This window comes from Pyrus communis, chromosome 5 (genome assembly GCF_041283825.1).
Source record: "Pyrus communis isolate YQ-2024b chromosome 5, ASM4128382v1, whole genome shotgun sequence".
In the NCBI taxonomy this organism is placed as follows: Eukaryota; Viridiplantae; Streptophyta; class Magnoliopsida; order Rosales; family Rosaceae; genus Pyrus; species Pyrus communis.
In genome coordinates this window covers 28,470,402-28,493,744 of record NC_142569.1, presented here as the reverse complement: position 1 = coordinate 28,493,744, position 23,343 = coordinate 28,470,402, and the positions used below count along the sequence as shown (strand labels likewise).

The following is a 23,343-nucleotide window of genomic DNA, read 5'->3' as shown; positions in this document are numbered from 1 at the left end:
TAAATGTAAGGATATGCATGTGCCGATTTGGTGTCAATGAACAGGCATGGCACACCCGGATTACATAGTCTTTAAACATAAAAGCATACAAAGAATATTATATCATGCCTAATTATCGCACATAATTTCTCATGAATGAACAGTCATACTATCATAAATCATGGAGACAAGTTCTTGGCCACATAATGATATAAATAATCTCTCTTGATTTTTTTCCTAAAGGAGATGCACTGCCATTAGTTAACAGGAGTGTACATCCATATGCTAGGAAATAGACATTCAGTTTAACAACTAAACTCACAGCCACAATACACGTTAGATCTCAAATTAATTTCAACCTTACCAAAAGATAGAGACTAAGATCTCACAAGAAACTAAGATACGTATGCACTAATTTATCTTAATCATCACCAACAGTTCCCTTAACTCTTTGTTGTTTTGTATGCTAAACGTACAATCTACGACACGTCATCTAGCCCAAATGATCAAATCAAATCTTTCCATGGTGATTGAAATGTTTCGTGCCTTAGTTGCATCACATTTATGCACTTACCTTATTTCTTCAAGAAGAGGACTAGGATAGCGTCAAATTGCAACATCTTTTACTGCCAAACGCTAAAGCCCTAGGCTTTATGGAAATCGCTAATTTTTTTTTCTAATAATTGCACAAATAAATTTTTGTCTTTAAGACGTTGCATTTATGCAAGCCTCAATCTCTAAGTTTGTCAATCTTTCGTACTTCCTCTCTCGTTGTTTATATTAATCTTACACACAATTGGTGGCGTGATTTTCCTGTCATTTGTAGCCCTAGGCTCATTGGTTACATTGGTTACATAATCCATGATTGTGGTTTAAGACTAGGCGAGAAGAAAATGTGCGCTACAAGAAGAGGGCAGCAGAAAAATGGAACACATGTGTAATCTAAGAGTGGGAGGATTGAAATAAAATTACAATTTAGTGAACCCAACCTTAGTTTGGCCAATGTGAGGATGCTGTTCAAGCACGTCAAAAACACCATACTTGCCGACCGATTCAGCTTCCGTTTCTTTGCTCCGGTTCCCCAGTTTTTCGCATTCCTCGAAATTAAATTCCTTACCTCCAGAAACCAAAGAACCATGCTTGCAAAATCAATGAAACCGATGTATGGATCCGAAAAGCTTCCTGAGGTAGTGTCTGCAATTGGTGCACCACACACATTCTTCTCGTACAACAAATGAATTGCATCTCTTACACTAGCCCCAGTTTTCAATTCCAAAACTTTGCACACATGTAACACAGAACATCTTAAAGAGTGAGGTCAAGCTAAAAAAATCTTAAAATGATAGAAGGCAGCTGACATGAGTGATGTTAGTTTGCCAAAACAATTTGTCATCGCCCATTGCACCAAGTTCGAGTTTCATAATTTTTCTTACGAGCCATATTACTACTTTAAGGAGATTTTGAATGTAGGACGCAGTGAGTGAATTACAAGAGGAATGCCCTATGCACTTAGCGTATCCATGCTTATCTCGTAGATTATAATGGTTCAGAATTTATTATAAAAAGTAAATTGAAAGGAAAAATGTCATTTTCAAAATGGGTTTTTGACTATGATGCATGGACACGTACACAGATACGGGGATACGACACGGGAATACGTGAAATTTCTAAAAACGAGGACACGATACGTCAAGGATAAGGCAATTAAAAAAATATAAATATATATATATATATATATATATATATTTAAAACATTATAAAATAAGCATTCAAATTTATTTCAATAAACTCTAAATATTTAGAAAGATAGTTCATCCAACAAGCAATTAGTCTTAAAACTTGAAAAAGTAAAAAGATCATCCAAACGAAATTAAAATTAAAAAAAAAAAAAAAAGTCTCATTCAACTTCCACGTTCATGATGTCTCCTTCAGTAATCAAAGTAGTCTCCAATGACGGTTCATCAAGTGAAAGGTTAGCAATATCAAGCATCCCGACACTTTCTTCACCCAAGTTTTCAAAGTCATCTCCTCCAACATCCCACAATTGAGTAATACCTTCTTTGTAGGTTGAGCTATTCCTTGATAAAAGACGAAGATTATTATGCACAAATACCAAATCCTCGGCTCTTTGTGGTGTAATCTTGTTCCTTCTTAGAGAGTGAATAAAACTATAAGTGCTCCAATTTCTTTCACAACAAGAGGAGGAACAAGGTTGTCCAAGTAGCTTCAACGCTATGGATTGGAGACTAGGTGTAGAAGCTCCATGGACAATCCACCACATCACTGGTTCCAAATGAAACCTATCATTCATAGAATCAATAACTCCAAAGTCATTCAAGCACATAGAGAAAGAGGCATACTCCACATTGATACTTCTTCTAATTTCCTCATTGGAAAGGTGTCTCTCAAAGCACTTTTTCCTTTCAGTTGTAAGCTCAACATCTCGGTGTGGAACAACCCGACTAGGGTCTTCTTGGAGCCATTCTGAACTATAATACCTAAAATAAAAGAAATAGCACTTTAAAAATATAATCATAAAGCTAAAGATTAATTTATAAGAGTTTATAAGGATATTAGCAAAATCATTACCTTGGATTTAATGAATGTGCCAAACAATGAAGTGGTGTGCTACTTTTAGTCCATCGCTCCAATAAAATGCGATACACCACATCAAAAAAGCTGCTTTTTTCATGTAATGCCTTGCGCTCATTCTTGTAGATAGCAGCTTTCACCTTTTCAATCATAGTATCCCACCACTCATACACAAAGTGAAGACAAGGTTTATCTGTGTCAGCCATTCTAATAACCTCATATATTGGAGCTGTAAAGAAAAGAATATAATCAATCTTCTCCCAAAAGTACTCATCCAATATTTTTGGCTTCACCGACATTGCTTTAACCAAATGATCTTCTTTGTACAAAGCCCAATTCGGGCTAATCACCATTTGTTGTAAACCTTTCTTGACTTCCTTAAATCTTCTCAGCATCACAAGTGTGGAAGCAAATCTGAAATTTTTTAAAATTAGGATAGCTCATAATTGAATAAGAAAAAAAAAAAAAAAAAACAAAAAAAAAAAAAAAAAAAAACAAAAAAAAAGTGGAGAAAAAAAAACCTTGTTTCGGCAATGGAGAGCAACTTTAGTTTGCAATGTTCATTAAACATGAACAATCTCATGCTATGGTTCATAATAAATTTTTTTACGGACCAAACATCACTAGCAATAGTTGAAATCCAATTGCAGTCATCATACTAAACATCTGTTTGTTTCGGAGAGCATATGCTCTTCAAAGCAAGATTAAGAGTGTGAACAACACAAGGTGTCCAAAAGATATGGGGATAGTGAGCCTCAATAAGTAACCCAACAACTTTACAGACAGGAGCATTGTCAGTGATCACTTGAACAATATTTTCATGACCAATTTTTGATAGCTTCTGTGAGAAAGTTGGCAACACAATGCTTGTCTTTATATTCACCTTCACAATTAATTGCCCTCAAGAACATAGGCCCGCTTTCACAAGTTGCCATAATATTAATTAGTGGTCTCCTTTGTGCATCTGTCCACCCATCACTGCACAAACTTACACCTTTAGTGCTCCATGTGCGCTCGATTGGTTGGAGGCATTGCTCAATGTGACTTTTCTCTTGTTGCAGAAGAGTGGTTCTTAGTGCATTGTAACCTGGTGGAACATACCCTGGAAGTGTAGAAACACGAACATATGAGTTTCGATAGTGCGGATTTCTTGCAAGGTTAAATGATAAGCCACCTGTATAAAACATCCTTGCAACCTCGGCATCACATTGATCTCGAGCTTCCTTGTTAAAAGCTTTACTGAGCGGCCCACTTGTTCCTTTTCTCTTCTTTGGATCAAGATTCACTTCAGGTAGATCATAACAAAAAGAACCAGTATTGGGCAAAGACACATTCTTAAGAGCAGAACTCTTCAGCTTATATTCACACTCTCGAATTAACTTTTTCATTTCTGCAAGATTTTCATTAGTAACCTTGCTGCAAGGCGCGATCCCGTTTCCAGCCATTTTTAACAAATGATACTTGACCCTAGGGTAGGATCCTTTATAAGTTTTTTGACAATAATTGCATTTAAATTCAGTATTTCCTCCTCCTTTATTTCCCACTTTTTTCGAGCTTTTTGACATACTTCCACAACGAAGTGTGATAATTTTCAACAATCTCATCCGGATTAGCATTATCATCCAGATTAGTATTATCATTCGCATGATTATCAGGATGATTCATTTTCCTAAATCAACAAACATATAAAGTTATAAACAGTAAGAGTTAACAGTAAGAGTTAATCCATCATGAAAGCACATACATAAAAAAACACATCATGAAAGCATATGCATAAAATTATTAGAATCTAAATATTCATACCACTACACAATAATATATTATAATATGCAAAATACAAGAATATTATAATAATACAAAAAGTTAAAAACAGAAAAGCAACAAGTTTCATCAGATTCGAATGGACTATAAGCATATACATAAAAAAAAAAAAAAAAAAAAAAAAAAAAAAAAAAAAACATCATTAAAGCATATACATAAAATTATTAGAATCTAAATAGTCATACTACTACACAATAATATATTATAATATGCAAAATACAAGAATATTATAATAATACAAAAAGTTAAAAACAGAAAAGCAACAAGTTTCATCAGATTCGAATGGACTATAAGCATATACATAAAAAAAAAAAAAAAAAAAACACATCATTAAAGCATATACATAAAATTATTAGAATCTAAATAGTCATACTACTACACAATAATATATTATAATATGCAAAATACAAGAATATTATAATAATACAAAAAGTTAAAAACAAAAAAGCAACAAGTTTCATCAGATTCAAATGGACTATAGGGTAGTGGTATGGGTATTATAATATATTATTGTGGATAGTGGTATGGGTATTACAATATATTATTGTGGTTAGTGGTACGAATATAATAATATTGGTTTCGACTTTCGGAAAAGCAAAGTTGCAAAAGGCTTTATATTTTATAATCAGTTAAGCTTTTAGTTTCAGTACTCAGTACTCACTCGCCAGGAGTTGCAGACAAAGAAGAAGGAGACGACGGAGCACTTGTAGACGGAGAAGATGGAGACGACGGCGCAGTTGCAGATGAAGACGACGGAACAGTTGCAAATGACAGTCTGATTCGTGAAAGTCTCCCAAGCAGAGTGATTTATGTTATGAGGTTAGAGAGGTAAATCCGAATTGTATTTTATTTTTTCTAATTATCCTCTGGTTTTAGAGTGATTTCAGTTAGCTAGCTTCGATCAATCACAATTTTGTGCAAATTTATTGTGATTATTTTTTATTTTTCTTCTGATTATCCTCCTATTTTAGTTTCAAACGTATCCGAAAAGTAGGATATTGGTATCTGGACAATATGATATGCGTATCTTATCAATCCTAAACGTATCTCTTCATTCCGATACGTATCGGGCGCGTATCTGTATCCTCAGCGTGTCAGATACAGGATACGATGGATTTCTCCCGTGTCCATGCATCGTAGGTTTTTGAAGAAAACCAAAACAAAAGTATCAATTTCTTGGTTGTTTGCTTGAGTTTTAGGTTGGAGACGAGGCTCTCTTTCTTCTGCGCCACTCCACCTTCTGATTTTTCCATTACATCCTTTATTTGCTGCATCTTCTTAATTTCTTTATCTGTTCTAAGTTTCAACTGTAAATTTGTTTGTTTGCTTGAGCTGTTCAGTTCCTGATCCTCAAATGCCTCCCAGTTTCATGCGTTGAACAGATGTCCAAAGTGTAGGTCATCTCGTCTTAGTTTCTGTCGTTAAACACCATATATGTCATGTCTCGCCATCTGGCATCTGTAACTAAAGACTTGGGTCTTGTGGTACAATTTATTTTTTTAATTATAGCAAATATTACAAGAGTCATTAGCAGTAAGTGAAAAGTTTTAAGTTTTGATTCATATAATTATGAGATGATGTAATTGTTTGGGTTAATATTTGAATATTTGTCTTAAATGAAGGAAAGCCCAAGGATGCCAAATTAAAGGAAGACTTACCCAAAACCCAACATCGAGCCCAGAAGCAAATTGAGGCCTTCTTAGCTAAGACACAAGCCGCATGTCTATAATTGAAATGACAAGTGATGAACACTAGCCTACTCTTAGCCAAAGAACATTTTCCAGTGACATTGCTAGTAAAAAGTTGGTGACTCACTACCCTTTAAGTGCTTTCGGGCAAGAGCAAAAGTTACAACAGTTGGGCCAAACTGCCTATAAAACGAAGAAGAGACAACAGGGACAAGGACACTCAACCAATCAAACAAAAAAACATACAAACTCCGCTCTCAAGCTAGATTTGCCTCCAAAAGCTGAAATCAACCCAAATTCAGTTCTTTTTAGCAATAGTTCTCTGAAAAAGCTATCTCTGGTCTAGTATAAAATCTCTGCTACCTCCCTTAGTGTTGTAGTATCGATTCCCTCGTGTAAACTTGCTTACCATCCATCCCTTTCTAGCATATAAACCCTATAAATTCAAAGAGAAATGACTGCAAGAAGTTCAACCTTGCGAAACAAGGTGAAATCTTGCCCCAAGCTCTTTGTTTATTTTCTAAACTAGTAGATCTATTGCTTAATGCATTCTCCAGCATGTATTCAAGTTATTTCCACCTGTTTTTCTATTTTAAGAGTCTCATTTGCATCTGGATCTGATTAGCTTAATGAATATGTTTTCATTAAGATCAGTTTAAGATCAAACAAATAACTTAAGGGGCTTTGGACTCACTTCATTCGAACATACAAGGCCATGAACTAAAAGTCCTTGTTTATAAGGCAAGAAAAAAAACTTAATGTGGACTTAACCCATCCATGACAATCCTTTGATAACAAGAAGTTTGAGTAACTTGGGGTGCAAGTAATTAACTTAAAACACACTTGTTCTACATATGATATACTGAGAAAATAGTGGCACGCCTAGCACTTAGTTAGTTTTGATTGCGAGCCTCAAGGCCTACACCTAAGGCCCCACAAAGGCACCTTTTAGAACTAACTTTGTTCTCTTCTTATAGCACATCAACAAGCAAGAGCCCGACTACACGTCCAAATTGCCAATCCCTTGGGAAGCTATGCTGAGGTCCAAGAAGCCTTCTCCAGAGAAATCTTTGCCCGAACATTAATTGTTGTGGTGAGTTATTTTTTGTATTGAGTTTGAAAGCAAACTACGGTTTATGTATTGTAAGACAGTCTAAATTACACACATCCCTTACATTGACTTAATTTACCAAGTCTTAAGTTCAACTAGCATTAAAAAAAAAAAGAAAAAAAACGAAATTCAGTACATTATTTCCCCTCATAAGTTAAAGGATGTCGATAATGAATCACATGTTAATGGTTGAGCTATTTCCAATTAGTTTTTGCAAATATAACCGTGGCATATTTTTGTTAATTTCATATATATATATATATATATATATATATATGTCTTTAAGGGAAGAGATCTTCATTTTTTTTTTTTAATAGGGATTAGTTGTGGGGTCCACATCACATCGAACTTTAACAATCCGAACCGTCTATATTTTTAAGTTGTACCTCATAAAGCATCCTTGTAAAATATTAGCCAAATCAGAAATATTTAAGACATCTACTTGGATTCAACAAAATGAACGAATACTTTGTTATACAAGAAATAAAGAACTTTGATCTTCATAATTAAATAGGCAAATGGTTTCGGATTGAATTGAATTTTTGCATCGATGATCTATAGATTGAGACTTACAAAATAGACGTTCGGATCGTTGAAATTCGATGTAGAGTCAGCCCCACACCTAATCCCATCTTTGCATGTGTGTGTGTGTGTGTGTGTGTGTGTGTGTGTGTGTGTGTGTGTGTGTGTGTGTTGAATCATTTCTATACAAAGAAGTGATGCATGTGGAGCCAAAAATAATCAAGAGGCAACACATGGATTTTTGGGTGAAAATGACAAAATTACCCTCGAGGCACACTGAATTCCTACGCGTGAGTAGTGAATAATCATCTCTCAATCAAGTCAAAAATGCCCAAATAGGTATTTATTTTTAAACCTATTTCATCCATCCTCATCAAATCCTCTCCACAAGGTAACCCCAAAATCATTCATTTTTAATTATATTAATTAGCTAATTAATTGATTTATTATTCAATTATTCCTAATTAGCTACAAATCATGAACCTCACCCAAAATACCAACCAAGTGACTGGTCCTCCTCCTCCTAAAGGGGCCGACCAAACCCCTATAAATACTACCTTATTCTACAATTCTCTTTCTAAACTCTCTAAATTCTCCAAACATTTTTCCCTCAAAATTCTAACTTTAGCATCGGAGGTTCTTTGGCCAAAGTCCCCTATTCATCATGGGTGCGTGAGGCACTTGGCCTTGACCTAAGGTGTTATTTTTTTTGTAGGTGCAATTTTGTCCAAGAGTAAGGAGGAAGAAATTTGCATCCACAAATTGGTGCTTTCATTGAGAGTTGAGTCACACGCTTGTAGAAAGACTCTCGCATCTAAGGTTTCTTGTTTCTTTGCCTATTTGTAGATTTTTCGTATGTTCTTGTTCTAGGAATTTTTATTTCTAAAAATCCTTTGATAAAACGTAAAAGAAAAGTACAATGGCAAGAGATTCGGAAACCTTGACGAACGGAAATTCCAACGTTCAAGGATTAGGACCGCGGCTACCTCCAAGGCTCAACATAGCGATAAGTGGAACGGCACCCCCACGAGGCACCACCATGGCAATCGCCATGGTGACCACCACGATAGCCACCATTGGCAAATCCCACGGTGCCACAACCACAGCCCAAGCCGTGCCATTCAAGGCCACACGGGCCGAGCCACTCAAACCCTACGCGAACCCAACGCATTGCCAAGCTGAGCTCTAGCCTCGCACCCACGTGCACCACACGTTGAGCAACCCACTCCCATGGCCTAGCCTACTCCCACCGAGCAGCCCATTCTCGTGACCCAGCCTGCTTCGGTGGCCCTGCCTGCTCTCACTGAGCAGCCCACTCATGTAGCCTAGCCTACTCTCGTGGCCCAGCCTGCTCCTGTGGCCTTCCAAGCAATTCAAATCGGTCCAAGATTAGTTCAACCGTCCCGACTCCAAATTTTCGGACCGACAATCTAACCGGGAACATTTTCACCATATTTTTCTGCGAATTTGACATTTCCCAACTTAAATCTCGTGCCTGAAGTCTACCACACTTCCACTGCTCAAGGAGATACATTCCTTCTAAGCTCTTCCAACCCAAATGGAGAGTAACACTTGTCTCTACAAGTCTTAGAGTTGACGAGCGCCCATGCACAGCAGACGACCTTGGTGAACCAACTCTTGCAGCGTACCGAGATGCAACGTGCTCTAGACGAGGTGTCCCGAAGTAGGACAAAGGCATACGAAGAACCTCTCCAGTAGCATCCCGACAAGCAACCACTCGACCAGCCACGAATCGAGTGTTCAGGCAATGTACACTCCCAGCTTAGTGTATACTCACGTCTTAGCACGCGAAAAAGCTTACACTGTCGACTAGGCTCACGGACGAGCATACATTCACGGTTGGGGTCACAATCCAATAGTCAACATGAGCAACCTTCTAGGTGAAGTGTTTATTCATGGTTAAGCCTACAAGGAGCATCATCTACCTCACATCGGAGTAGGCAACACGACGGACGGAGAGAAGCACTCACTCAATCCTGCTCAAGTTCAATCGGTAGCCTACGAGAAATTCGCTCATCTGCTAAGAACGTACCACATGCATTGCGGACGCGACATAGGCGAGCCTAATACATGGAAAAACAGTCTAGACTAATAGGTCATGATTGGGGGCAGCAGAGAACTCCGCTACCCCCAACAAAGGCAAATTGAGGAAGAAGCAAAGAGACTCTTAACCAAATGATTACGTGATTTCCAACGCAACGAGGTCACCAACAAGACGCTATGACAGGAAATGACCAACATATGCGGGTCACCCTTCACAGACAAGATCGAGCAGGCAGAGCAGCCTTCCAAAAAGGACTTCCAGCAGACCACCCGCTGTTCGAAAAATTAATCATGAAAAAAAATCTAACTCTAGCAGACTTTTTTGCTCTGATAGACAAACATGCACTTTGGGATAAGGCTCGCCGATCAAGATGCAAGAACTTGAAAAAGAACCTGACATCACGTCCCTACTATCCAAACCGAAAGCAGTGGAGGACCTATTCGCATGTTTGACGATATCTAAAGTAGCAATAAGCTCGACCATCATATGATAAGAGTTGGGGGCCCGATTACTTGTATTTCATAGTTCAAAAGCTCTCATCGATGCTACCAGAAATTCAAAAGCTAACTTTGGTAATAATTGTTGCAACTCGGAAGCTTAAGTTTTACCTTCAGACGCATGCAATCATCCTCATGAAGGACTATTCCGCCCAATCCAGACGCGGGACGACAAAGGCGTAGACATTGACGAATGAAATTTTTTTTGACAAACGCAACAACTAGGCCCGAAGGCACGCCAAGGGCAGACGAACACTAGAAGAACACACTGGGAAGCAAGTTTTGTCCTCGCCGCCCTAAAAGATTCAACATAATGATAACTCATGTATTTCATACATTTATACCATCCATTCCTAGTCCCTTTGTGATATTTTTGACTTAAACTAGTTGCATTTTACCCTCTTTTGTGTTAGTGTGCATCTATTTGTATTTTGGAGCTTAGTTGAGGACAAATAAGGCAAAAGGGTGCTAAAAGTGGAAAATTGAATAAGGATGCTGATGTAGACAAGGAATTAAAAGTGGAAATTGAATATGGTGATGAATATGGCTTTTTATAAGACCCATAACAACAAAAAAACATGGGAATTAAATGCCCAATTACTGGGATGTATTGGCAATCTGTAACAGCCTCTTTAACCTTATAAAACTGAGAGTTTCAGCCACTTTGACATAAGCTTCCCCTTAGGGACGCCCATAGCTCTCTCTTCTTTTTCTTTGGCCTTTCTTCCAGAAACAAAATCCTTTCTCCAGTCACCATCCGCAGCCACCAAAGAAACCACGCAGCCGCGCTGTTCTTAGAGAAGTTCAACATCATAATTGCTTCAATGGGATTTCTTCTATGAACTTTAATTTCACTCATGTTGTTCTTGATATTTATATATTTTGTATTCATGTTGTGTAATTAAGTTCATAGCTGGGGATTTCAACGTAGCCTTGCAAACCTATTATATGTTATTAAGTTAAAGTATTCAAATTCATCAATCTGTTTTCATGTTTCATTCATTGATTTTATAGTATAATTTGTTTGTTAATCTTAATATTTGATCACCATTAGGACTTCTTATGAATTATTTGATCAAGGTTATAGCACACATCATGCTTAATCTTGGTGGAAATGTGAATGAATGAAGAAACTGCTATGGATACATCCTGCCATGTGATTTCTTTGGTTCTTTGAAGTTTTCATGTTCTTAATGGATTCTTATTTGGTAATCTAAGTTGAACATCACAGCTAGGTTGCAGATTAGGAGTACTTGATCACAACCACACATCAAATGGATGATCATAAATGAGTAAAACGAACCCTAGTTGCAGATTGGAAAGTTGAATGCGTTTTGACTTCATTTTCATGGAATTGGCTTGTAATGGTGAAATCGGTATCCCTAGTTCTGTTCCCATCATTTTTGAATCAATCTAACATTCATCTTTAATTTGTATTGCATTTTAAGTTACTTTAGATTGCAAAACAAAAATCTAAATTCAGTTTTCATTTTCATTGTTAGTGAAGGTTCACATAAAGCTAGTAATTCGTGGAGTTCTAATCAGTCCCTGTGATTCGACACCCTTACTTGTTCCATTATACTATCCTTATATTTGCACTTGAAAGGAATACAACACATAGGAGCAACATGTACCAGCAGTCAAACACCACCTCCTATTACGTGTCACATGGCCCCAACCGACCCTTGCTCTATAATTTAACTCTAGAGTGGCCCAGTACCGGTAGTTAAGCATCTCCTACTGCATATAGCATGGTCCCAACTCCACGGCTCCCTACCACACATTCATGGTGCAACAGAGCGACCCAACGACTCCCCTGAGGTAGCCAAACACGCCTTAGTCGTGTCTGCTCCACCCGATGGAGATTTCTGGCATTTGCATGTCGATGGCGCATCCAACTAAAAAGGATCGAGAGCAGGTGTAGTCCTTGTCACCCCAGATGGTTCGATGCCCGAGCAAGCGATCACTCTAGGCTTTAAAGCATCCAACAACAAAGTAGAGTATGAGACCCTACTAGCAAGCCTTCGAATGGCAAAAGACTTGGCGGGGAAAAAGCTCGCAATTCATTCTAATTCCTAGCTAATCACTAGCCAGACTATTTGAGGCGTTTCAGACTTACACCTTCACTTAAGTTCCATGGGCAGACAATGCTCACGTGGACGTACTAGTCGACCTAGTCTCCGCTCTCGACCACCAACTTAAACGCTCTATTCCAGTGGAGTATCTAGATAAGCCAAGCATAGAGGCAGAGTTAACAGCCGAAGTGTCACATGTTAATACAACTCCAAACTAGCAAAGTTCTATTATAGACTACCTGGTCAATGGCATATTCCCCATGGAAAGGTTAGAGTCTAGAAAGCTCCAAATAAAGGCAGCACGCTACTATATATGGAACGACATTATCGTCTAAAGATCCTACACTGGACCATATCTCTGCTGCCTAGCGCCTCCTAACGACCTAAAGGTTCTAAGCTTAATCCACGAAGGCGTTTGTGGAAATCACTCCGGAGGCCAATCCTTAGAACATAAAGTTCTAAATGCAGGCTACTACTGGCCTACCCTGCACCAAGACGCTAAGGAGTTAGTACAAAAGTACGAATTCTGCCAACGCTACAAGCCAGTACCAGCATTGCCTGCTAGCAAATCACACCCGCAAATGAGTCCTTGACCGTTCATCTAGTAGGCAATTGACTTGGTAGGGTTAATGATGCCCGTTACTGGGGGCAAAGGCACGACGATCATAACAGCCAATTACTTCACCAAATGGGTAGAAGCAGAGCCCATGACTACCACGACACAGACGGACATAAAGTGCTTCATATAGAGGAACATCATTTGCCAATTTGGCATCCTTCAATCCATCATCACAAATAGTGCCCAACAATTCGTAGGCAAAGATTTGGTGAAGTTCTTTCAAAAATATGGCATTAAGTAGCACATGTCCACGCCGAGATATCCTTAAGGCTATGGGCAAGCTGAAACATCCCATAAGACGATCCTCGACTGCCTCAAGAAGTTCATCTCTGACAAGAAGAGAAAATGGCCAGATGAACTCCTCGGATATCTGAGGGCGTATCACACCACCAAATGACGAGCCACCGCACTCAACTGCCAAGCATCGAGCAGAATAATAAAGAGATGGCCATAAGCTTAGATCTGGAAGAGGAGAAACGAGAGCAGAACATCATTCGCATTGCAACTTACCAGCAGCAATTCCTTTCCAGCTACAACAAAAAAGGCCAATATCCGGCAATTCCAACCCTGAAATCTAGTCCTAAGGAAAACCTTCATCACTGCCAGAAGAAAGAGCTCCAAAAAGATGAATCCTATCTGGGAAGGTCCGTACAAGATCAGTAGAGTAGGCGGCATAGGAAATTACACCTTCGCCACCATAAACGACAAAGAGATCGAAAAACAGTGGAACGCCTACAATCTGAAGAAGTACCATGTGTGACATCCCACTACATCAAAGCCCAAAGACTCAAGCAGCTCGACGGGTACCACCTCACAAGCCGACGACTATCCAGTTGTTATACAATTCCTACCTTATAGCTAAGTTCTAGTTTGTTTCATTCGTTCTTCAATGAGTTCAGAACTAATCTGCAAGTTGGCTCGGCTGCATGCTTACGACAACGTATCAGTCTTGCACTTCAAAAGAAGATTGTGCCCTTCTTAGGGAATCATCGCAGAAATTGCGCCTTCCGAATGACTAACCATGCTCTCCAGTACGAAAGGGTAAACCAATTCCCCAACACCCACAAGGCCCTGCTCTCCAATGCGAGAGGATAAACTAATTACTCTCCAGTGCGAGAGGGTAAACCAATTCCTAGACACCCATATAGGTCTGCTCTCCAAGACAGGAGGATAAACTTACATTCCGAATATCCAAACATGCATGAGCCGGGCTACCCTGATATACCTAAGTGCATAATGGCTTGCTGTGGGTTCCTAGGAGTAGCCACAATGGCCTTTTTCAAGGCTTAGCTAGCTGAAGAATTTTGGGTCTCTTGGCCTAATCTGCGGGGAACCGGATCCCAAAGACGAATGAGGCACATTACATAGTACGCCCTACAGACACCTGCCCTGGAACCCTAAAGCTGCTACCAAGTGCACTAAGGTAACCTACGATTTCCAGAAGACTACCTATGGTTTGCCGTTCAAGCAGTAAAGCCACATTAGACTTATACAACTGCACATTCTTATGAAAGGTTAAACAAGTTAGCGTGCATAGATAAAGCTTTATTCACTGCCGACATGCTACATAGCTGATAAGCTTTATCTCTGCCAAGCACAGAACAACCTACACCAAGTCCTAAAGTGTTGTGATACCTGCTACACAACCTACAGAATTGGAGAAAGCCAAGGTTAACAGCCTAGTGGTCACGCGGACTTGTCTACTTCTGTAAGTAAGGCGTCCGCCTGCCGAACCTATGGCTAACAACTTTGCGAAGTTCTACACCAACACCTACGACTGCATTGACTACACGGGCTTGTCTTCTTATAGAAAAGTAGCCAACCTACCACTGGTCTATAAAGTTTATAGGTTAGGGCATGAACAAAAGAAGTGAAGATGGAGAAAAGCGAAGGAAGCAAGTTTATTAAATTTTCTAGCAAAATTTATAAACAACTAACAAAGATCGAAAAAGTTCAAGCAAATCAAAAAGCAATGAGGGAAAAAAAGAAAATCCTAAAGACTACCTAGAAGACTACTCTTCAGTAGCTTGGACACTCCACAACTACTCGGTCGCCATACCTTCAGCAGCTGTAACATTCTTAGCAACGGCACCATCTGGCACTTCACCCTCAACTGCTCCAGCCTGGCCACCAACATCTCTGACTACTTCACCAATGAAGGCCTTAAAGTAAAGGCAAACAAGTCTTCTCGAGAAATAGAGAATGTTTCAAAGTCTCTTCCAGCAAAGTCGAAGTCAAACGACCTACCAAATAGATGATTTACATAACCCAGCTTGTAGAAATCAGCCTAACTCTGAACAAATGGAGTCTCAAGCCCAGTCTTCTCACCTTTCAGCTGCCTAATCTCCTCGAGCAGACTAACACTAATGTGCTGTAGCTCATCCATTTCTTTCTTCAAACTTTCGTTTATCTTCAATGCACCTTGGAGTTCCAACACTTGGGGTTCAAGCCTATCAACGAAGCAATAATCAACTCTTCATCCTTTGCATAAGCAGCGGAACAAAGCTAAGAAACGGCACGCTCAAGATCTTGAATTTAAGGTATGTGACATCCGATTTCCTTCTCTGCACTTTCATACTTAACTTGGATCGCATTAAACCTAATCTTCAAGTCAACGATCTCTTGGCAAGTGGTCTCAAGTTGTAGAGAAGTGGGGGCAGAAATATTAGACCCCTTCAAAGCGACGAGCTAAGATTCCAACCTCTTGATCTTCTCGGCTGAAGAATAAGCTTCAGCTGCCACAACCCTTGCCAACTCCTTGGTAGTCTTGGTATCTTTTTGGTCAAGGAGCATAAACTCAGCTGCAAGAATAGTCATCTTTTGCTTTATGGCAAGTAGGGCAGTCTTCCTATACTCAGTCAATATGTTTCGCAAAGGAACTTGGGCAAACAACCCTTCTAACGCCATCGACAAACTTAGCATAAATGCCCATGTCTTTAAACAGATATGGTTTCAAAAGCACACAAATCTCAACAGCCTCTCCAGAAGCAAGCTTAGTGGATTTCTCACAGCTGCCCACGCAACCAGCAGGCGAATCAGTTTTAGCAACAGGAGGAGTGGGCCTTGGCGCCACTTTAGCAGCAGAGTCCACCTTATCGCTCTTCATAATAGCAAGTCTTTCCAAAGGTGAACCAGACTTAACTCCTAACGGACATCTTGGTATAAACTTCGGCAATGGGGGCATGATAGGACCTCTACGCTGAGGAATCCTATCAACAGTTGTACTAGCCATTCTCGACATGGCAGGTGCCATAGGCTCAGATGTATCAGCCTCATTTTTCTTCCCTTTGGAAGAAGTCATGTCAATCACAAGCCTCTCAGCAGTTGGACCCTCACGAGTAACGGAGGAAGTCTTCAGTTTTTTCTTAACCGACATCTCTTGAGCAGGCGGGGAAGATCTATTCTTTCCACCTTAATTTATAGTAGGCTCCACGACAGCGATCAGACGAGTCAATGTATCTGCCTTGATCTTCTTTACCTTCTCCATAAGAAGCAACCCACCTTTCTCCCAGCGAAGAGAATTAAGCAACCATTGCCGTTCATGGTACTCAATAGAGAAGCTCAACCTATATTGGTTTTTCCCTTATTTTTTTCTCTCAAACCAATAGGCAGGAGGCTTGCATGCCCAGCATTTCAGCAGCCCATGAGGTCCGCGACCTCCTCATCTCTCTCAATCGCTAACCTGGCCCTTGTCAGGTCCAAAAGCCTAAAAGACATGAGCCATGCGGCTTACCTATCATTACGCCTCAACGCCTCAATCTACGGCCCCAGCCGTGCAAGTTACCCTTGACTTTAGCCAAGCCGAGCAGACCAAGCAATGGTCCCTGCCACAACACCTCCTCAACCCATGTCGAGCCGACTTCTGGCCCATGCCAGTCGACGTGTTACACCACCCATACGGTTGCCCCGAGATAGCACTATCCAAGAAGAAGACAAGGAAAATTAAATTTTTCTTACCTCGGTACAGTGCGGAGAAGACGAAGAAAGCAACGAAAGACGATCCTTTGCACGGGCAAGATGTAGAAGATTGCTAGAGGAGGGGGAACAAATGTCCTCTAAGCTCTCTTTTTTTCTCTCTCTCTCTCTCTCTCTCTCTCTCTCTCTTATAAGGTAGAATAAATCGCTCTCCAAAGTTGATTTAATAACCCACTTAAGGTGAACTTAAATAAGCTTTGAGAGAAATTTATTTCCCCTTTCCTAGAAGGATCTAATTTCCTATTAAAGAGGGAATCAACATCAAAATAGGAAACATTCTTACGTTTCCTAAAGCAAGAAGATCTCTACACCTGCTGCCTTTTCTTACAAGCAGCCCAATAGGTGTGGGGTTATTTGTGAAGCCAAAAATAATCAAGAGGCGATACGTGGATTTTTTGGTGAAAATGGCAAAATTACCCTCAAGGCACACCTAAATTCCTACGCACGAGCAGTGGACAATCATCCTTTAATAAAGTCAAAAATGCCCAAATAGGTATATACTTTTAAACCTATTTCATCCATCCTCCTCAAATCCTCTCCACAAGGTAACCCCAAAATCATTCATTTTTAATTATATTAATTAGCTAATTAATTGATTTATTATTCAATTATTCCTAATTAGCTACAAATCATGAACCTCACCCAAAATACCAACCAGGTGACCGGTCCTCCTCCTAAAGAGGTCGGCCACACCCTTATAAATACTACCTTATTCTCTCCAAAACTTAATTCCAATTCTCCAAACATTTTTCCCTCAAAATTCTAACTTTGGCATCAAAGGTTCTTCGGCCAAAGCCCCCTCCCCCCCTTCCAAATTCATCATGGGCGCGTGAGGCTCTTGGCCTTGACCTAAGGTGTTATTTGTTTTGTAGGTGCAATTTTGTCCAAGAGCATGGAGGAAGAAATTTGCATCCACAATGTAGGGGGTGAGTATGTTGGTATACAGTTTCAACAGTTTCTTGAGAGCAAAGAGAATCTACATCAAACATCATGTTTATACACACACCAAAGCAGAATGGCATTGCTAAAAGAAAACGTCATCACATATTGGAAACTGCAAATACCCTTTTGTTGGAATCCTAAGTAGAGATAGATTAGGAATCCCTTGGGATCTAGAAAATCTTTCCTAATAGACTTTGTATTGCTTGGAGAGCAAGTTTCTCTCCTCCTTATTACTATCAATAAAGGCATAAGGACTGGGGGATTAACACACAATTCCTCAAGCCTATTCTCCACTCTCTTTCTCTCTATGCCGCACCCCTCAGTTAAATATAGGTCACAATACGTTATCAGCACGCTCTTCACGCTATGCTAAAGAGAATTTATTCGTCTTCAATCAGGGGGGTATTATATTTCAATATTATTTTAATTGATTAAATTTTGATTTTATAGAATTCATATACTTTTATTGATTCAATTTTTTTTCTTGTGTTGAACGTGTTACAAGTGTTGAAGATGGAAAGTCGAAATTGAAGAAATAATTTTCTGCATCAAACTTGTTCATTAATATCATCACACAATCAGGTTCTTCTAAAACAACGGATTTTATCTCGATATTTTTTACAATCCTAATAACATGAACATTCACCATAATGCATGACCCAAATTTACATTTTTCGAATTTTAGATTCTACATAAATCGTGTATACATTGTACTCATAATTTTAAATTATGTGAATTGATATTGCTATGAATTATAGTGAATGTGCATGACTTTAATTGAATTGAAAAAAATAAAAAAAATAGGGTTTTTAGAACCAAACGTGCGACGGCTCGAAGTCGCGCCGTTGAGCAAGCCGCCAGCACCAGGCCAGCAGCCTGTGTCTATAAAGCGAGCCGAGCCGTGAGCCATGGAGCCACCTCCAATGAGCCAAGCAAGCTTGCAGCCGTGCTTGAAAACCCAGAATGATGTCACATGGCGTTCTCCCTGTCCTTGGACTCGGACCCGTGAAACACCGCCACGGCCACCAATTTGGTGTCACCCAGGCTAACTCCAGTAACCTGCAGTCATCGTTGATGGAGTTTGTGGCCTAGATTTCTTTGGAATCTCACCTTCAATCCCACAGAATTTATCATTCGTGGACGTCGAGGTCATCCCACCGCCACCAAACGATGGTTCTCAGACCAACCACCGTCTCACCCACTGCTCCCTGACCAGAACACAGCCGCCTGAAGCGGCGGTGCCGGTCCTCAGTCCCAGTGAACACCCCCAGCATTGCTGGGATGCATTTTGGTCCAGACCCGAGCCTACTAGGCTTGTTCTCCTTCGACCCACATCGTACGCCAGTCTAGGCTTTGCTTTCTCACCAGCCCTTTGGGCTTTGGTGGCTTGCCCCTTTCTCGGCCTGAGAAACAGTTAAGCCCTTATGGGCTCCTGCCTTCTCCCTTGCACCGCGCCACAGCCCATCACAGCTCTGAGCTGGTGTATGTGTGCACGCGTTGCACTGGATCAGCGCCCCTGTATGGGCTCTTGCTGATTTGGGCCTGCAACCTCCCCTTTAATTTTTGGTCCAATTTTTCTTGGCCCACCCATTTTTCATTGCCTATTTTTTAAGGCCTTATGGGTTTTTATAATTTTTTACCCAACTTTTAATTTTGGCCCGAAGTTGAAATAATTAAATTCAATTATAATCCTAGGTCCCGAAGACCTATTCGCATATATTTATTTTCTTTTTGCTTTATATTTTTGTCTTGTATATATTGCGTTTATTTGCAGGTATTATGAACTTGAAGTTCATACTTCCAAACCCGAAGCTTCAGAAAAGTACCATAGAAAACTAAAGTTTCTTAATGCAGAACACTCATGTTTAGACTCGAAGTTCTCCATGCTTAAATCCGTTTAAACCAAACCATGTCTTAGAACCTAAATTTTCTAACTTTGATGTTTGAAATTTTATTTCCTAAAACACCAATCACATTCTTGTTTTGCCATTCAATGTATTGTTGAACCATAACAAGTTCGATTTCACTGATTTGGAAGTTTCAAACAAAAACTATTTTATGTGGATACAAGACGTGACACCCCACTTGACTACGACTAGTTGCGAAATCATTGTAGCCAATTATGGTGTGGAAGAGCTGAATAAGCCTTTGCCATGATCTTCATTCAAAGATTGATGCCTAACGTTTATCAAATAGAAGTACCTCACTACCAAGGGCTCTATGACTCTTTGACTCTTTGACTCGCTATGGACTGTTTCAAATCATGCAAAGATGAATTCTTGCCGAAAACATGATTGAAACCTTTACGTCCATAAATAGGTACAATTCTGACGTTTATATCCGATAGAATTTTGACTGGAAGAAAATCTTTCTTGTCCTTCTATATCTAATTGCTCCTAAAGTAGCAGTATAGAGAGCGGAAGTTTACCAAATTCTCGAATATGATTACTACCATACTTGTGAGAGAAAGGTACCCTAACATTTCAGCTCGGAGGTATCGAACGGTATAGACCCAGTTTCGGCTGGAGTCTACCGAATGGTGGTGCCCTACTTTGGCAGGGATGCACCGACTCGTATGCTCTGTTTCGGTTGAGGTGCACCGAACGGTATTGCTCTGCTTTGGCCGAGGCTACCGAACAGATCCCTCTAGTTTCGGCTGAAGCCTACTTCACCCAAGTCTGGATCTGTCTCTCTCTCTCTCTCATACAATCTAATTTCGAGTTTGTTTTACAACCTATGGTAGAATCTGGGCCTGGCAAGAGGTGGTATCATGCCCGAAGCATAATCCTTGGCACCTAAGACCTAAAAACTTCAAGAATACGGGATACTATTCCCGAACCTCAACCCTACAGAATCTAATTACGGACATAAATGAAAAGCAACGATAACAAACTGCATTATGTTGATTAGTGTCAACGTAAAACTGATTGGTCAACTAGAAGAATCAATCTATGGCGAATGAGATGAATGAAATAGTGCGAATGACGACTTGTGGCGCAAGGCTTCTCTCATACGCCTTGTGATTGATACAGCATTATAAACGTAGTTGTAGTATCTCTGGGATCCTGATACGAAACCTACATGGAGTTTCCACATAACTTACATGTAATGATTCAAATAGTTCCAGACCACAAGAATACCCATTGGTTCTAATGAGGCCTTCAATTTGCGGATGCATAACTATCTGGGTAGATATGGTATACCTGTCTAAGTTAATATTTGATCAATTAGGGATATATACCCCTGCATGTACAAAATCTAAAATTGCTAGAGTTGAGAAAACTGACTCGCACCTAAAGTCGAACTTTAAGATGAATGATCTGGGAAAAACTCGACATTACCTCAACCTGAAATTTCAAGCTAGTTCTGATGGTATTCTGGTTCACCACTCGAACTAGACCCAGAAGGTGTTATGTCCAAGAATACCCTGATCGTCTGTACTTTAGATGCAAATGAGACCTTTACAGAGGATATGGAGCATCAGGTTCCATATTAGAACATGAGGCAACCATATCTAAGTACAATTGGCAATTGTTGTACTTAACTCAATGCACTAGATCAAACATCTTATGTGCTGATAATCTTTTGGCATAAAGCAGCACTGCGCTTACACACTACCACCAAGTTGGTGTCAAAGACGTTTTTCCATCACTACAGATTTGGGCTTATCTACCCATATGCATCTCAGAATAAATCACACCTCCTTGATCTTTGGAATGATGCTTACCTTGTGGGATTCGCTAAATCAGACTATCTATCTGACAACACAAGGTACGTTCCTGAATGGTTATGTCTTTACCATTAAGGAACATCGCAATATCTTGGAGGTCAACCAGATAGACCTTTGTTGCGAAACCTTTGAATTGTTACAAGACTCACTGTATCTCATCACGTGAAGGATATGGTTGAGAACTCTTGTGGAGCATATTCCAACTCTTTGCGATTTCCATCCATCATTGAGTCTTAATGACGATCCATGAAGACAACGTTGTATGAATAAACCAAATCATGATACATCCAACAAGTCAATGCCAATAATATTATGTCTACATCAGCATGACCATCAGAAGATTGAAGTCAAGCAGTCTGATCCCAGACAACCTTGCCGACCTCTACACGACGTCACTGCCGAAGTCTACCTTCTAGAAGCTTGTCCAAGGAATTGGTATGCGTAACTTTCTCACTTACGATGCTTGTAGTTTCATTTGGAAGTTTTGTCAAATTTAGGGGGAGTATCCAGAAGTATACCCACTGGACCTTAATGTACTCTTTTTCCCTATGATTAGGAGCATTTTTCTCACTGGGTTTTTGCTACCTGACTAGGTTTTGACGAGGCACCCATCCTGGGTTGTTCATACCCTTGTGTATGTCTTACTTGCGTCCTGAAGACGTATAGTTTTGACTTAATGCAACTTCTCACTTTTCTCCTTTGACTATGAGCTTTTGTCCCACCTTGGGTTTTGCCATAGCAAGGTTTTGTGAGTTTTACCACCCATGCATTCTTCCGTTTGTTTTGAGACTCACAATCACTACTTGTGCCGACTAGACGAGACGACTTCATCAACTACTTGTACATTTGCCTGAAGATCTGATGCGCCATCTACTTGAGTATTTGCACACTCAAGGGGGAGTGTTGTGACATATGTTCTAATACATATTGTGATTGTGTAAATCCTAAGTACAGATGGATTAGGAATCCTTTGGGATCTAGAAGGTCTTTCCTAATAAACTTTGCATTACTTGAAGAGCAAGTTTCTCTCCTCTTTATTACTATAAATAAGGGCACAAGGACTGGAGAATTAACACACAATTCCTCAAGCCTATTCTCCACTCTCTTTCTCTCTATGCCGCACTCCTCAGTTAAATATAGGCCACAAGAATAACCTACATAAAAATACATTATTACATTAATGTCAGGGAATTCGATCAAAAATTAAAAACCAATAAGGTTTTAGTCAAACAATATTGATAGCTAGGGACCGCATCCAAAATATCCAGACGCAAGGGTTCTCATGTGTCAAGTTCAACTAGCACAAAAAATGAAAACGAAATTAAGTACATTATTTCCCCTCATAAATTAAAGGTTGTGTGTAAAATATGGCTGGACACAAAAAATAGCTCTGCAAATGAGGAATGTGTTTGGTGACCAATATTTGGGGGTCTCCTATTGATGTGAGTAATTGCTATTTGGTTTATGATGGTGCTTAAAGTTTCTCGTTGCAGACGACAAATACATCCACTGAGGAAGGAGTTGGTGCCTGTCCCTGGTGGCCTGGTGGTTTTGTGAACCTCGCATTACCCGCTAGGTCAAGGGTTCGATAGTCATATACAGAAAGCAGAAGCATGCTGCATGCAGAGATCATAACAATATTATGAGGTATTCTAAAATACCTCTGTTATAATTTTTTTTAGCTCTCTTTTCGTCCATTCATTTATACCTTAAATATACAACAATCT

The 23,343-nt window shown here is 39.7% G+C and overlaps 1 protein-coding gene and 1 pseudogene across 1 annotated transcript; both read right to left on the bottom strand.

Annotated features, from left to right (window-relative positions):
• Positions 1-23,343, bottom strand: part of LOC148697077 (SNF1-related protein kinase regulatory subunit gamma-1-like) — a 72,567-nt pseudogene that overhangs the window by 10,262 nt on the left and 38,962 nt on the right.
• On the bottom strand, positions 1,877-3,181 carry LOC137744309 (uncharacterized). Its single transcript, XM_088694836.1, has 3 exons — positions 3,093-3,181; positions 2,569-2,985; positions 1,877-2,477 (listed from the first exon to the last, which is right to left on the bottom strand). The coding sequence occupies exons 1-3, from the start codon at positions 3,164-3,166 to the stop codon at positions 1,877-1,879; spliced, it is 1,092 nt and encodes a 363-aa protein (XP_088550962.1). The 5' UTR covers positions 3,167-3,181.

What these genes read in the sequence shown, in the direction of transcription:
- LOC137744309 (XM_088694836.1), bottom strand. Translation starts at nt 3,166, where the DNA reads ATGAACCATAGCATGAGATTGTTCATGTTTAATGAACATTGCAAACTA. An exon ending in CTCTCCATTGCCGAAACAAG is followed by an intron (nt 2,986 to 3,092) that starts GTTTTTTTTTCT and finishes AAAAAATTTCAG; the next exon opens with ATTTGCTTCCACACTTGTGA. An exon ending in GCACATTCATTAAATCCAAG is followed by an intron (nt 2,478 to 2,568) that starts GTAATGATTTTG and finishes CTTTTATTTTAG; the next exon opens with GTATTATAGTTCAGAATGGC.